The following is a 16,448-nucleotide window of genomic DNA, read 5'->3' as shown; positions in this document are numbered from 1 at the left end:
TTAACCCTCAACTCCCCCACACCCATTCCGCGACCAAAAAAAGGGTGAATAATATTTTTGAACCCTTCGTGTATAACAAATTCTAATTTTAGTCTTGTAATATATGATTAAATATATTTAATCTTTAATTATTTCAAACATGCCCTTTTAATTCTTTACTTAAGATATTCATGATTTCTCCAGAGTTATTAGTTGTTCAAACTTGCTAATTTTTGCTTGTTACTTCGTATTTAAGGGCAATAACATAAAGAGTATTTACTCTTATTTTTATGAAGTATAGAAGTTATTACTATAGATCTCTGACTCAAGAAAAAATATTTTTAAATTAAATTTGAAAAATACAAGATTAAAAAGTTATGATGAAAATATATTTTGAATAATAAGATAATAACAATAATACAAAATTAGTAATGTATTTCAAAAAAAAAATACAATATATTTCCTATATAATGGACCAAAACACGAGTCCGAAGCCTAAAGGGTAAAAAATGTTAACAAAAATTCTAAAACGGTATATGAAATTTCTTTTAAACCAAAAGGGAAAATTGCTCGCGAAGTAGCGATTTTGTCCATTGAAAAAAACAAAATCGCTGCTATAGCAGCGATTTTATTAAATTTGATTTTTTTTAAAAAAATAAAATTAAAACAAAATCGCTCCCGAGGGAGCGATTTTCAAAAAAAAATTTATACCTTTTTAAGTAAGTCGCTGCTTATGCAGCGACATTACCTTAATTTTTTATTTTTTTTTTGCTTTTTTTATTTAAAAAAGTTTAAATGAAAAAAATATTTTTTTAAAATTACATTGCTGCAATTTTTAATTATTTCTTTTTTAATTTTTAAAAATTAAATCACTAAAAAAGATGGCAGCGATTTATTTATTTATTTTTTTAAAAAAAATTGAATTAAGAATCATTGCTTTGACAGCTATTTGATTTAAAAAATTGATTTAAACTTTTTTTATAAAAAAAAAACAAAAAATATTAATTAAAAAAAATTATACACAAGTCGCTGCCTAAGCAGCGACATATCAAAAAAATATTAAAAAAAAGATTTTTATTTTGAAAATCGCTCCCGAGGAAGCGATTTTGTTATAATTTTTTAAAAAAAAAAATAAAAGCAAATTTAACAAATCGCTGCTATAGCAGCGATTTTGCTTTTTTCAGTGGACAAAATCGCTACTTCGCGAGCGATTTTGCCCTTTTGATTAAAAAGAAATTTCATATACCGTTTTGAAATTTTTGTTAACATTTTTTACCCTTTAGACTCCGGACTCTACAAAACACACCACTTAAGTAATTGGATGGTTGTATAGTAAAAATGATGAAAATCCAAATGTTTGATAAGCTGCAGATGAATTATGATGTGTCTAATATATATTTTTTTCAAAAAATAAATCTATTTCTATCTCTTTTTATACTTAGTATTTCTCACACTTCTTCTATTTAATATTTATACGTTTTCTTTTCACAATACTCATATTTGGATGAATTAAAAATATAAAATCATATACGAGTAAATTTAGGATAAAATTAGAATCGAAAATCAATCAAAAGTTAAGCGATTAAAATTGGCTACGAAAATTAATTTAAAAATGGGGAAAGAATTTGATATACCTTTCAATTTTGTCATTTAGAACTGATAATCATCATTATGAAAGTAACACATCTATGCCATATTGTTATACAACTGACTCACATACACCCTTTTCTCTAACGGGAGTGAAATTTTTTATATTAGTTTAATTTTTTAATAATTTTTTTATGACAAAATATAATCCCATTTCTCTAACTGGAATGAAATTTTTCATATTAGTTTAATTTTTTAATAATTTTTTTAAACAAAATATAATCTCATATATGTATACTTAATCCTCCTCAAACATATACTTTTTTGACTTTTTCTTTTGTTTCAATGACTAATTTTGATGGTCTTATGTTTCACTAATATTCTTGTAAAATTTATCATAGACGATCAATTTTTTTTCCAAATACAAAAACTCAATTATAATATAGGCAAAAATAGTTTTAAATTATAGTATAGACACAAAAATAACTGTTTTAAATATTTTTCTTACATTAAGGAATTAAAAAAAAAAGAATAAGAAACTCAAACAATGACAATCAAAGAAGTCAAAAAGTAATTTATGTATAAAAAGGATTAAAATATACCTTGAACTTTGCTAGAAGGGTTATATATACCTCTAAATATTTTTTTTAATGGTTAAATATATAAATTTAAAATTAAATTTTTCACTCCTATTAAATAAAGAATATAAGTAAATCATTTTATAACGGTTGAAAGTATATGTGAACTATTTGTATAATAATAAAAATATAGATAAGTCACTTTTATAACGAGAGCTTTCATATCAACTTCAAATAGCAAAAATAAAAAAAATTATCAAACTTTTTTCTCTTAAAAACTTAACAAATGGTATTAGTGTCTAGTCTCTACCTTATTCTATAAAAATAATAATAATAAAGTCTAATAAGGGGAAGGAAATGGACCCCCTTCAACCCCTAAAAAAAGAATTAAAGAATTCCAATTAATTCCAAATCCAGGCAAGGGGAGATGTATGTAATATTAGGCTTCTAACCTGTCGAGTGCCAACCTTGTATATACGTGTTATCAAAAGATGTGATACAGTTGATATAAAAATATTACGATTGAAAGCTTTTTCTATAAATAGTTTCAGTAAAATATTAATTTAAATAATAGAATTTCAATATAAATATTATCTTTTTTTTTATAAATTATTTTAATAAAATATAAATTTAAATAATTAAATTTCAATATAAATATTATCTATCTAATGAAAAAAAAAAAGCCGATGCACACCATTTTTATTTTTAATCCTTTTTTACTAAGGCAAATGACTATTTATTTCTTGTAAGTTTATAAAAATAGGGATATATAATAGGGCTGATACAATAAAAAGATGGTGGATATATTATATATTTTCTGTCAAAATTTTTATATCTGTCAAAATTTTTTGATATATTTTTGTATTCGCTTTTTTTTTTTCATTTTGTATCAGTCTCATTTTTTATTACATTTTTATATCCTTCTCATTTTTTATCGCATTTTTATATCCGTCTTATTTATTGTAATAATTTTTGTATCCACCTCAGTTGACTTAAAAATAAGGGATTTTAAGTATTTTTAAAACTAATAGGGGATAAGGATAACAAGTGAACTTAAGCAATAAATTTTTATCATTTTTTCTTTTATAATTGTACTTTTATTTTCTCAACTTTTACCTAAAAAAATAATTGAAAAAAAAAGATTTCTAACGCGACGCGTGGCTAAATTAATCGATTAATAACAAATTAGATGACACTTACGTATGCCGACTCAAATTAACATTTTTTAAGCATGATTTTTAACTTGGATTATATTCTTTAATAGCTATATTTTTTCACTAGTATTTTCATTAAGAAGTTGGGAAAATAAAAATTTAATGCTTCAAAATTTGAATTTTGAATTCCATCTCCATTAGCTTTATGTTTTATTTTTTTAAAAAAAATACCTTTTATATATCCATATAATTTTTTGCTGAGTTAACCCCTCTCTACACTCTAGGTTTGTCCCTGATCACCTTCTAACATTTTCATTAGGAAGACAATCCATCAATAATAGAGTTATAAAGAATTTAACATAGAATTTCATTAAGTTTAGCTAAAAGGGGGGATTAGTTCTTATTTTTAATTAAATTACTGTATCTAAAAGTATAAGTAAATAGGTTTAATATCAAAGCAAATTTAATTAATCTTGTTAGGGTACTATGTCATGTTCCGTCACTTCATGTTCAAATAACAAATAAAAAAGAAGAATCTAGAGTCGTGGGGAGGTTAGTGGAAGACACTAGAATTCTCTAAGTCTTTCCTCGGAAGACTCTAGAATATTTTAGATATTTTCTAGAAAAATTTTGAAAAATCCTAGAATGTGTAGAGAATTCTAGAGAGGCATCAAAGTGTAAATATTTTAGGGACTTGTGTAGTAACTTTTATTTAAACTTAGACTCCTAAAAAGTAATATAAACAGAGACACTCTAATTCTAAATCACCGAATAAAGTTGTAAGCAATATTTCAAGCTTAATACAAAACATTCTTTCAAACTTCCAAATCTTTCTAAAAAGTCTAGATTCAAAGAACTTACTTAAGCTTAGCACAAAATATTAGTAAGACTCTTTGTAATACTTAAAGCCATCAAATTTAATTGAAGGACTTGTCAATTAAACTTGACATCCCTAGGATTAAACAAAATCAATAATATAATTGGCTCATATGGTTGTTGAATTGGCATTATTGTTGAACCACAAATTAACATGGATAATGATATTTTGAATTATATATGGATAAATATTCTATGACTAAGGAAAAAATGACAATTAAAATTAATTTGATTAGATGTTTATTTTTCTAGAATTTTATGATAATATTTTGCGATTGTTATAATATTTATCTGACCTTTCGAATATTTTTACATAATGGTTAGTATGTATATTTTTAATCATATTTCTTTACCTTTCGAGTAAACACTATGTGATAAAAATTTTAAGAAATAAATATCAATTATAAACTACGATTATATGTTATCGATCATGATATTCATGATTATTAGCTTTTGCTGAGTCCATAGGTTTGTGTTCTATTTATCAATGTTTACATAAAAGATAATGTTTAATCCTTAATTCGTATATAATTCTACATTCATTTAATTTCAAAATGGTAACCCTATAAGTTTCTACTAAAATTCCGATAAAAATAGTAAGTTTAATCAATCAATTAATATTCCTTTTTCAAATTAAAACATTAATCAATAGAGTTGTAAGTAACCATACCTCTTAAAACTTTGGGCTTGGAATGAGAAAATGAGGTAAGCTTAGAAAATGTATTTGGTGTTTTAAAGTTGTAATTTTTCTAATCAATAAAATAGATATCAAAAGTCTTTAAATTAATTGGATGAAAATGCTACATGTTCGAAATTTAAAGAAAATCGTGAATATAATTAGATAAAATAATATTAATGATGAAATTGAAGACAATATAATACAATTGAAATCAATTCCATATAAAATGAGAGATGAATTTTAACTAGATTTAAGTTTTCATAAAAAAATAAAATACTACAATTGTATTTTATTAAATTGTTTAAAATATTTTTATCGTGTTAAAAGAAAAAGTCATTTTACCTCGGAGAATTTATTAATCCAATAATATTAATTAACTGAGCTACTAATATTCTCGGTGATCATAAATATGACCACCAACTAAAAAAAAATGTTAACACATGTATGAAGCTCTTCACTGTAGCAGCGTGATTCCGGTGAGTAGTTTAAGGCTTTTTTTTTTCCTCTTAATTACTTCCCTCCACTTTTAGTTGGGGAGCTTTTCTCGATAATCGCCAAATTTCCATAAATTCAAATCAGTATATCATCGAAGAACACGACGAAAATCCGATGGCCACAAGCAAAACGACAGTTCAAATTCACGGAGATTGTGAAAATGATAAAGTGAAGTTACGTGGAGTAGTAGTTCAGTGAAGTAGTAGATACTGAGATCGCATTCTCCGTCGTCATTTTTCACATCGAAACAGTAATCTCTTTCTCAGATTTGTACTTTTTTTTTGAGTTTCTCGTTGTTTTCTCCGCTTGAATTGATACTGATCTGATTTTCATGTTTTAGGTCGTGTAAAAAAATGAAAAATTTGCTGCGAGACAGGTATGTGTCGCAGCAGGAAATAGCATCTTAAAGGAAGGAAGGAAGGAAACTCGAAAGTTGCTAAAAATTTTTGGTAATTAGTTGCTATGCCTGAAGTATTTAAGTTTCGGTTTGGCTGTAGATTTTTGAAGTTGAAACGTAAAAATTTGAGTTTTTGGAGTTGTGATTTATGGAATTTGAAGTTGTGTTTAGGTATAGATTTTATTTGTAAAAAAATTGAAGTTTTGTGAGTATAAGTACCCCAAAAAATTGAAAATATTTGAAGATTAGATTTTCAAAATTTGATCAAATACATATATGAAGATAGATTTTAAAAATCTGTGGCAAAATGCTAGCTAAATTATCTGTTATTTATGTTTCTCTATGGTGTAACTTCTTTTTCTTCTTTTGTTAAATGGAATTTGATTTTGAACTGTAAATTGTAGCTTTATTTTCGATGTCCAAGGGTTTTTCAATTTGCAGATAATAGAAAGAGTGAATTTGATTCTACCATGGTTTTGCTATTAGTGCATAAATTCCTTCCAAGTTGCTATTTTGATTGGGGAGAAGGATATGTGTGCTTATCTATTACTTAGAGGAAATGAAATTGAGTGTGAATTTGAATTGGCATGGATCCATAACCTTTTAGATGCATAATCTTGTAGCCTCATGGAGGTTGAAAACCCAGAGTTGCCATCTAATAGATTAATCATCAGAAAACAAGCAGGTATACCTTTTGGTAAGTTCAGGAGATAAAAAGGTATTTTCTTGCCTTGTTTTTCTTTTCGGCGTGGTAGTTGAAATGTTTAACGATGGAAATGAATGTAAATTGTACCATAATTACGTAGGAGCATTCCCTCTGGAGAAATCCTATAATAGGGCAAACACCAAAAATAGCTTGGAGTTGGAGAAAAACCATGCTCTACTTGGTTTCTTGTTATTCATTCTTTCCGTATTACTATGAAAGCTTAGATATTGTAGACAGTGAATTCAAGTAAACTATTCCTTCCGTCGGAAGATCAAGAAATTGCTACTCCCTCCGTTTCATTATACTTGGCACCTATTCTAGAAATGAATTTTTCTTTTTACTAGTCCATTTTAGCAAACCAAGAGAATTTTATTGTTTTCTTTCTATACTACCCTTAGAACTCTCTCTAGTCCATATTGAGTGAAATTTTAGGGGTAATTGTTCAAAGTTCAACATAATTTTTTAAACTTCTTTCCATATTTGCACTTCTCTTTAATGAGGTTCTTAGCTATACTTTATATTTTCTAGGATATAAATTGCACAACTTACAAAGTTGTATTTACGATTTCACTTTGAATCATAAATATAACTTTGTAAGTAGTGCAATTTATCTCCTAGAAAATGTAAATATAGCTAAGAACCTCATTAAAGGAAAGGACAAATATAGAAAAAAGTTTCAACAATTATCTTGAACTTTGTATAGTTTCACTTATACTGAACTATGAAGAAAATCCCAAAAATTTCACTTAATATGGACTAGAGAGAATACCACTTTAAATTTTTCATTTTTTCAATCTATATTTGAAATCGAAAAGTGAATTAAGAGAGCTAAGATTTCATGTATCTTGATGTTGAAGACACTGCTAAAATAGTTCACTACTTTGATGTTGAAGACTCTGTTGATGCTGTAGAAATTTTCTGGTTGAATTTTGAGGTTTATTATTGTGCTGAAATTTTCAATTTAAATGTTTGGCTCCAATTGTACAAACTTTTCATCATGAAACTAATGTCAATCGCTTCAATACAAAACCAAAAGTTTGATGTCAAGCAGTGTAAAATTTTTACGTCGGGATTTCAAATTGCTTCCTTAACTTATACGAGTAATTATCATAATCAAATCACTAAACCTTTTAGGTAATGACTCTTTCTACTTTTAAGAATAGTTTGGGAATAAGCAAAAGGGCAATAATGGAAAGTAGACTTTGAACTATGTTCTTGAATGTGTTTCCTAAGGAGTGTGCCAAATCCAAAAATTTCGCTCAATATGAATTAGAGGAAGCATTAAATAACCACAAATTGTAGTAGTAGTCAAATTTAAAGTTTCAACTGTCATCAATAAGTTTAGTTTTAAATACACCCCTGTAAAAGCTTTCTTAAGGGTTGTGCCTAATCAACATGGGTCAAGTAAAATGAAACAAAGGAAATATTATTTTAGAATAACTGTGACAGCGTAGGAAGCTTCTAATTTCTTTCCTTAAACTGCTAACTAGTGGTAATATTAAAGACACAGATCAGTTTTTTTGGTTGCAATGATCAGGAACACTTGTATAAACGTAAAAGCAATAACTAACAAATGTATGTCCACTAACGTTTATTAATGTCTCTTCATTCATTATTTTTTCCCTCGAACTGCGATAAACAAATGTGTGCACTGCACGACAAAGATGTCGTGGACAATGGTGTATGCACTTTTTGTCGTATCTTTATTGTCAGTTTTACTATTTATGAAGAACCATTCCTCATTCTGTCTTTTTCAGATTCTTTGGGACGAAACGAGATAATGGAATCCTGTGATTGCATTGAGGCTTTACTGCCAACTGGTGACCTGCTGGTTAAATACCAATACCTCTCAGATTTCTTCATTGCTGTAGCCTACTTTTCCATTCCGTTGGAGCTTATTTATTTTGTCCACAAATCTGCATGCTTCCCATACAGATGGGTCCTCATGCAATTTGGTGCTTTTATTGTGCTCTGTGGAGCAACACACTTTATTAGCTTGTGGACCTTCTTTATGCACTCTAAGACGGTCGCTGTGGTTATGACCATATCAAAAATGTTGACAGCTGCCGTGTCCTGTATCACAGCTTTGATGCTTGTTCACATTATTCCTGATTTGCTAAGTGTTAAAACGCGAGAGTTGTTCTTGAAAACTCGAGCTGAAGAGCTTGACAAGGAAATGGGCCTAATAATAAGACAAGAAGAAACTGGCAGACATGTCAGGATGCTGACTCATGAGATAAGAAGCACACTCGACAGACACACAATCTTGAAGACTACTCTTGTGGAGCTAGGTAGGACCTTAGACCTGGCAGAATGTGCTTTGTGGATGCCATGCCAAGGAGGCCTGACTTTGCAACTTTCCCATAATTTAAACAATCTAATACCTCTGGGATCTACTGTGCCAATTAATCTTCCTATTATCAATGAAATTTTTAGTAGCCCTGAAGCAATACAAATTCCACATACAAATCCTTTGGCAAGGATGAGGAATACTGTTGGTAGATATATTCCACCAGAAGTAGTTGCTGTTCGTGTACCGCTTTTACACCTCTCAAATTTTACTAATGACTGGGCTGAACTGTCTACTAGAAGTTATGCGGTTATGGTTCTGGTTCTCCCGATGAATGGCTTAAGAAAGTGGCGTGAACATGAGTTAGAACTTGTGCAAGTTGTCGCAGATCAGGTTTTAATTGCTAACTTCCTTTATCTTATTATTAACTGGTTAGAAGCAGGTCAGTGATGTGTATAAAGTTCAGCATAGTCTAAAAAAGATGTATTTCATGCATTAGTTTTTAGCAAATGAAAGTTCTCATTCAATTTTCCCAAATCAAGACAAAAAGACCGCATAAAATGGGAAATGATGAAGGTTTTGCACAAATACTTTATTTTACCCATTAAGTGTTGTACTTTATTCACCGAGCATCTATTCCCATTTTTGATACACCTATCCACACTATCTCTAATGTATTCACTTGCTTAGGCTATATTATCCTTGTCTTAATGGGTGCGATGAACTTATAATGCTAGATGAACAATGTCGGTAGCTACTACTTTCCAATGAGAGCACATGGACTATGTCTTGCTTCTTGATTAGCTGCATAATTTTCACCTTTCCAATTCTTTGTCCAGAATTTTTTTGGTATGGTTATGTTCTATGTTGCTCAGACTCTGGTGTCGGTATCTGATATAGGTACAGATCTAGAAGTCAGATCCTTCATTATATAAATTTTAGGATTCAGGGTTATTGATACGGGGTGCTATGATATGGTCAATAATTGTATATCATGACATATAAAGTATAAATTTGATTAATTAAAGTTATTGAACTAGAAATAACAAAATTTAATTCTTTATAAACACCTGATATATTCATAAGATATCTCGTGTAATAGCGAAGCCTTTTCATACTTTATATAACCATATATATGACATAAACCCAAATATCAAACCAAATAGCCAATCAATCTGTACACCTCGATCATAGATGTAGTCAAAGCACCCAAAGTAAGTTTGCCAACTCCTATGTCAATCCCACAACGACATGGGTGCGGTCGGGACTTTAAAGATTCTGAGCAACATAAATATGTCAATAAATTCTAATGTTGGAAGCCTTATGACTTGAAACATATTGCTGAAGCATCCATTAAATGAATAGGTAATGCATACAGAAGACATGCATTCCACCCTCCTATTTATTGAAAATTTACCAATAAGAAGTTTCTTCAGTAGAACACCCCCCACCCCCAAGTAAATGTTTAAGGAGTGGATAATGTTGCCTGTAAATAAATAATTAAAGATAGTCGCATAATATCAGAGTGATTAGAAGGAGAAAGAAGACAGAACTAATAGATAAGTTATATGGGAGATGAGTTTTCGTTCTTTTACTTACCTCATTTAATTTACTTGGAACTGAAAGGAACATTGGTGCACAGAATTGCAACTTAAGAATGATTATTTCTCTTTGTAATCATCATGGGCAATTTTGTCTACAGATAAATGCATTAATTGCAGTGCGGGTAAGGATGTTTAGGTGCGTTAATAACTGCTCTCTTTTGTCAATTGGATTCTACTCCATTCTTAAATTTATGCTGGTTTTCTGTCCAATCTTTGCCCTTGCTTTCTATTTTGCTCTCTGAAGTTACTTTGTATTAGCAACCCTAACAGAACAAGACTGCTACGTGTTGTTTACTGGATCCATGACACAAATTAGAACTTGTCCATATCAGTTTTGAATTAGAATTCTGTCATTTTAAGTACAATCATGTAATAGTAACAGAACAGGGCTGCTACATGTCATTATCTGAAGAACAGAAATTAGAACTTTTGCATTTGATTTCTTATTAGCATTGTCATTTAAGTAAGTGTAATTGCTTATCAGGTTGCTGTCGCTCTTTCACATGCTGCAATTTTAGAAGATTCCATGCGAGCCCATGATCAGCTCATGGAACAGAATATTGCTTTGGATGTAGCTCGACAAGAAGCAGAGATGGCCATCCGTGCACGTAACGACTTCCTTGCTGTGATGAACCATGAAATGAGAACGCCCATGCATGCAGTTATTGCTCTGTGCTCTCTGCTTTTAGAAACAGACTTAACTCCAGAGCAGAGAGTTATGATTGAGACCATATTGAAGAGCAGCAATCTTCTTGCAACACTGATAAATGATGTTCTAGATCTTTCTAGACTTGAAGATGGTATTCTTGAACTAGAAAACGGAACATTCAATCTTCATGGCATCTTAAGAGAGGTATATGACGACAAACCTATGTTATATCTAGCATACACTGGTAATATGTTGATTTTCTCTAGTAAACAGGTAGCATGAATTCATTCTTTACATTGATTTGCAGGCCGTTAATTTGATAAAGCCAATTGCATCTTTGAAGAAATTATCTATAACTCTTGCTTTGGCTCTGGATTTACCTATTCTTGCTGTGGGTGATGCAAAACGTCTTATCCAAACTCTCTTAAACGTGGCGGGAAATGCTGTGAAGTTCACTAAAGAAGGACATATTTCAATTGAGGCTTCAGTTGCCAAACCAGAGTATGCGAGAGATTGTCATCCTCCTGAAATGTTCCCTATGCCAAGTGATGGCCAGTTTTATTTGCGTGTCCAGGTTGAGCATTTCTATCCTCTTATCATGGCTTAGTGGTTGTACTGTGTTTCTTCATGAAATGAGTTTGCATACAAATGCATGCAGTTCTAAGAGCTGTTTGTTGGCTCGTTCAGGGAAAAAGTGTCATTTGTTCCAAAGCCAGCAAAGAATCAGGATACAAATTGAAACCCTCTTTGAATGCTAAATCTTTCTATTAAATGTGAACATTTATGTTTTCCTCTTCCCTTCAGATTGTCCGTGTATTTCAGAACAGAATCTCCTTTTGTTTTCAGTTACTTTTATCGTTGTAGGAGGTTTACTTTGCAGTTCTGGATTGTTTATTTCGTCTCAAGTTGAATATCATTCAGAAAGGAGATCCCAAACTTGAAAATTAATCCTGTTCAGATTATGTTCTTGCAGGTTAGAGATACTGGGTGTGGAATTAGCCCACAAGATATACCACTAGTATTCACCAAATTTGCAGAGTCACGGCCTACGTCAAATCGAAGTACTGGAGGGGAAGGTCTAGGGCTTGCCATTTGCAGACGGTATGTTTCAAATTGTTAATTCGAGATCATCATTTTTTCCTAGTTGTCCATATTATAAAGGCTTCTACAAGACATCCTCTGTTTACCTTGCCTTACTCGTATGTTGCTTTGTACCTTGGTTATCATTATTTGTACTCATTTGACATTTGAGACGGATGGATGCAGATTTATTCAACTTATGAAAGGTAACATTTGGATTGAGAGTGAGGGCCCTGGAAAGGGAACCACTGTCACGTTTGTAGTGAAACTCGGAATCTGTCACCATCCAAATGCATTACCTCTGCTACCTATGCCTCCCAGAGGCAGATTGAACAAAGGTAGCGATGATCTCTTCAGGTATAGACAATTCCGTGGAGATGATGGTGGGATGTCTGTGAATGCTCAACGCTATCAAAGAAGTCTGTAAATGACAAAAGGACATTGGTGTGACAAAGAACATTATATCATGACTAGTGAATTTGAGATTTCTTCACTGTTCTGTACACTCCGAATGGCACAGTTTTTCTTGTAACTAACCTAATTCAATGCTCGTAAAGTGAGTACTGGAGTATCTTGAAAATGTAACTATCGAATTTATACATCGAGCTTTTGACAACTATGTGTTAGGCCTAAAAAATGCAGAAAATTATACGGTTGTGTTCCTATGCAGCGGAACAATCCCTTTGTAGTCTAGTCCTGTTTGTGAAGGAAGTAATGTGTCTTGCAATTGGGTTTCTAAGATTATGTAAGCACCAAACTAGTTTTCGTTCTTCGAACATCAAGGTGACCGATGAACGTTGTGAAGTTTGCACTACTTAATAAGTTTACAAAATCATGTATTTGAAAATCATAATTGTCTAAAAAGCACTATGAATATAACTTATTTCATTGTTAATCGTATATATATTAGCCAAAAAGGGATTTAAGTTGTTATAAATATTTCATTGTTAATCGTGTATATATTAGCCAAAAAGGGATTTAAGTTATAAATATTTCATTGTTAATCGTGTCCATTTATTTTCATTCTTACCAAACACACTTCAAACATGATGATCTAAGATCGCTTGCTTCCTTGGCATAGTGGACCACCAAGCCTCAACCTTCAATCAAGCATTCTAAGACGCACCGATAATTAGACTACTTCTGTGAACTCAACACAGAGTACGATCAAGAGCCTGTTTCGATTGACTTATTTCAAGTGCTTTTAAGCACTTGATCCTATGTTAAAATAACAAGATAACATCAATCCAGACAAGCTCAACTAGAGCAGAGCACAGTTTGCCTGCAAAACTATCTGAAGTCACCTTGAGTACTCTATCTGTCTGATGCAAAGTAATAATATGACCAAAGGTAAGCGCAAAACTGAATACAACACAAGAATAAAGTATCAAAACTTCCAAGCATCTATTCAACTTCATGTAGGTAAAACATTGATTCTTAAAGTACATGAACCAAATAGGGAACATATAAAAGATACTAAACTGGCATAATAACAAAAAACAGATATAAAGCCAACCCTCCTTAAAGTTCGCCATCCTCACTTCTTTGACTTCTTAGATCCTCCCCTGCAACAAGGACAGTATTCATCAAATTTTGTTTCAAGGTACTTGATAAACTAAAAGCAAATTTGTGATAACTTACTGAGCAGTCTTGGCTGGGGGTGCTGTTGCTGCTGGTGCCGGGGCTGGCGCTGCAGGTTGTACTGGCTTCTCTCCTGGTCCCTGTGAACAAGGAAAAAAATGCCTCAATTCTATTGGGTGTTATTGTAAATAGTTGAAATGTGCTACTGACAACTAGTTAGGGTGCTCGTCAGTAAACAGTCTCAGGTGATGAACCTTAATTACCTGGGCCAAACGTTCCTCCCTCCTAGCGAACTTTCTTTCCCTGCTTGCCTTGTTCTTTGCCCTCCTGGCCTCAAATTGGTCAGACAAGGTCTTCTCTCTAGCCTTCTCAGCCTTGGTTTTGTGAATGTTCTCCATGAGAACACGCTTGTTCTTGAAGACATTACCCTTCACCTTCATGTACATATCATGGTACATGTGCTTGTCAATCTTCTTGGACTCCCTGTACTTACGAAGCAAACGCCTGAGGACTCTGAGTCTCCTCATCCACAGCACCTTTGTGGGCAACCTAGCCTCCCTGGTACCCTTACGCTTACCTGAGAAAAGACTTGTATACTGAGAATCAAGGGCATCCAAAAGAAAATTACTTTTTATGTTTTATGAATGCATCCAAAAGCAAATCTCTGCCATTTTTCAAGCTGCACTTACATTCCAAAAGTTATTTTTCATTGATTCAGTTTGAAGTATCATGAAAACACAAACTAATAGAGTAAACTACACACATTAGAATGCATTACATTTATTCAAAGAAGCATTTCTACCATAAAACAGACATTACTATTACTTAATCAAGTAACTAATGTCACACTATTAAGAGGTACCATATCCAGAGTGACGGCCCTTTCTTTTGGCTTCCTTCATCCTGCGTGCACGAGATCGTGAGTGAATTTTGGTTGGTTTCCTGATGATGAAACCATCCTTCACCAACTTTCTGATGTTTTGCCCTGCACTCAACACAAACAAGGAGCATTAAAAGCAACCAATATGTGTAGAGACAAAACCTAAAAAGCAAGCAAAAATGCATCCATTTGCTAGAGCCTTCTCAAGTCTGAGCAATCCGAATGTTAAAAAGGCTCAAACAACAGCTGAGCTCAAGCTATATGTTCAAGTTTATCCTCGTGTTGAGACCATTACTTTTCGCCCATTACCACCAAAAAAGAAGCAAATAAGAAAATGAAACTCCCACTCCTTTGCAACTTTACCCTTTACAGCACTTACATAACCAAAACTCTAAATTAACAATCAATCTTCCAATTATGCTCAAACACATATCAACTGACATCACCTACATAATACTCTACATTCAGGTCCATTACATTTCACAACTAAACAATCTGTCATTAAGATAATTAATGATACTCTAAATCTATCAGCAGACGGGTAGCTAATTTGGCCTCAACTAGCTCAGATTGCCTCTATGAATCCTTTTTTTTATTTGCTATAACTTTTAAAACCAGTATACATAAAAATACAAGCAACAAATACTAGTAATCTTGATCATGTAAAACATATAAATATTTCAATCACAAGAACTACACTCGATTAACATCAAATCCCAAAAAGTGAAAAAAGAACAAAAACAAAAAAGTAAAAAAAATCAAAGAAAACATAAAGGGTACATTTAAAATAAACTAAAACAAACAAAATCATGAACAGATCTTAAAATAAACAAGAGTTCGTAAGTGATCATACTTGAGTTAGCCATGGAGATTTCATTGCCTTCGTTAGGGTCAAGCCATACTTTTCCCCTCCCACACTTTAGAACACTGGCGGCGAGCCGCTTCTGAAGTTTCAGTGACACCATTTTTGTTTCCTCTCTCGGTCTCTCTCCCTCACAAACTCTCTTCTACAATGGAGAAAAAAAGAGATAGCTTCAGATAAGGCTTATATATTCAGCCACCAATGAGTGAGGCTAGGGTTTTTGATAGGGCTTAGTTTTTTTTGTTAAACAAAAATAATAAGAAAAGTTTATTATGGCCCATGTTGATTGTATTGGGATTACAAAACTCGAGTTTAAAATGGGCCTTGGAGATAGATTGGTCTAAGCCCATATTTCTTTTAGTACAAATTGGAAGGACCCAAGTGACCAAAGAGAGTTTTTTCATCATTAGGCCCTTTCTTTCAAATACTTATTTAGTAAAGGGGCAACTTTCGCATATAGCAAATAAAAAATTTATATTTGTATGCTGTAGCAAAATTTGCATAATTGCGCTCCATAGCAAACATAAAACTGTATAATTCGCTATACATATACAATTGTATAATTCGCTGGCCTATTTCGCTACAATTATATAATTCGCTATCCTATTTAATTCGTTGCCTATTTCACTGTAATATTTTTATAAAATTTGTTTTGCCTACAATTGAATCGAATTAAACTGTGTGTATATTGCATAATTACAAGTGTATAGCAAGAAGATATACAAAAACAGAAACACAATATATACAATTCTGTTGTATAAAGCTAGAGAAAATTGTATTTCACTGCAATTGTATAATTCGCAATTGTATAATTCGTTGGCCTTTTTCTCTGCAATATTTGTATAAAATTTGCATTTGTCTACAATTGAATTGAAGTAAAATGTTCGTAAATTGTATAATTAAGTGTATAACACTAAGATATATGTTTTTGCATGTATATATACAATTTTCTCTCGCTTTATACAAAACAGAAACATAATTTGTACACTTCTGTGTATAAAGCGAGAGAGGCGAGCAGAGGGAGAGTGGCGAGCGAGATTTTAGGAGAGAG

General features: G+C 31.6%; 2 protein-coding genes across 5 annotated transcripts; one reads left to right on the top strand and one right to left on the bottom strand.

Moving 5' to 3' along the window:
* The first annotated feature begins 3,396 nt into the window (after positions 1-3,396).
* LOC544279 (ethylene receptor NR) lies at positions 3,397-12,690 on the top strand. Of its 4 annotated transcripts, XM_069288679.1 has the most exons (9): positions 5,077-5,329; positions 5,433-5,598; positions 5,689-5,797; positions 6,369-6,442; positions 8,209-9,134; positions 10,830-11,198; positions 11,302-11,568; positions 11,968-12,095; positions 12,261-12,690. In XM_069288679.1, the coding sequence occupies exons 4-9, from the start codon at positions 6,373-6,375 to the stop codon at positions 12,499-12,501; spliced, it is 2,001 nt and encodes a 666-aa protein (XP_069144780.1). In that variant the 5' UTR covers positions 5,077-5,329; positions 5,433-5,598; positions 5,689-5,797; positions 6,369-6,372; the 3' UTR covers positions 12,502-12,690.
* Positions 12,691-13,454: 764 nt separating this feature from the next.
* LOC101265769 (large ribosomal subunit protein eL19y) lies at positions 13,455-15,677 on the bottom strand. Its single transcript, XM_004247349.5, has 5 exons — positions 15,389-15,677; positions 14,518-14,640; positions 13,919-14,232; positions 13,716-13,795; positions 13,455-13,639 (listed from the first exon to the last, which is right to left on the bottom strand). The coding sequence occupies exons 1-5, from the start codon at positions 15,498-15,500 to the stop codon at positions 13,612-13,614; spliced, it is 657 nt and encodes a 218-aa protein (XP_004247397.1). The 5' UTR covers positions 15,501-15,677; the 3' UTR covers positions 13,455-13,611.
* Between the last annotated feature and the right edge of the window lie 771 nt (positions 15,678-16,448).

Source organism: Solanum lycopersicum, chromosome 9, assembly GCF_036512215.1.
Source record: "Solanum lycopersicum chromosome 9, SLM_r2.1".
In the NCBI taxonomy this organism is placed as follows: Eukaryota; Viridiplantae; Streptophyta; class Magnoliopsida; order Solanales; family Solanaceae; genus Solanum; species Solanum lycopersicum.
Note: the sequence above shows the minus strand (reverse complement) of the source record. Positions and strands in the feature narration are given on the sequence as shown.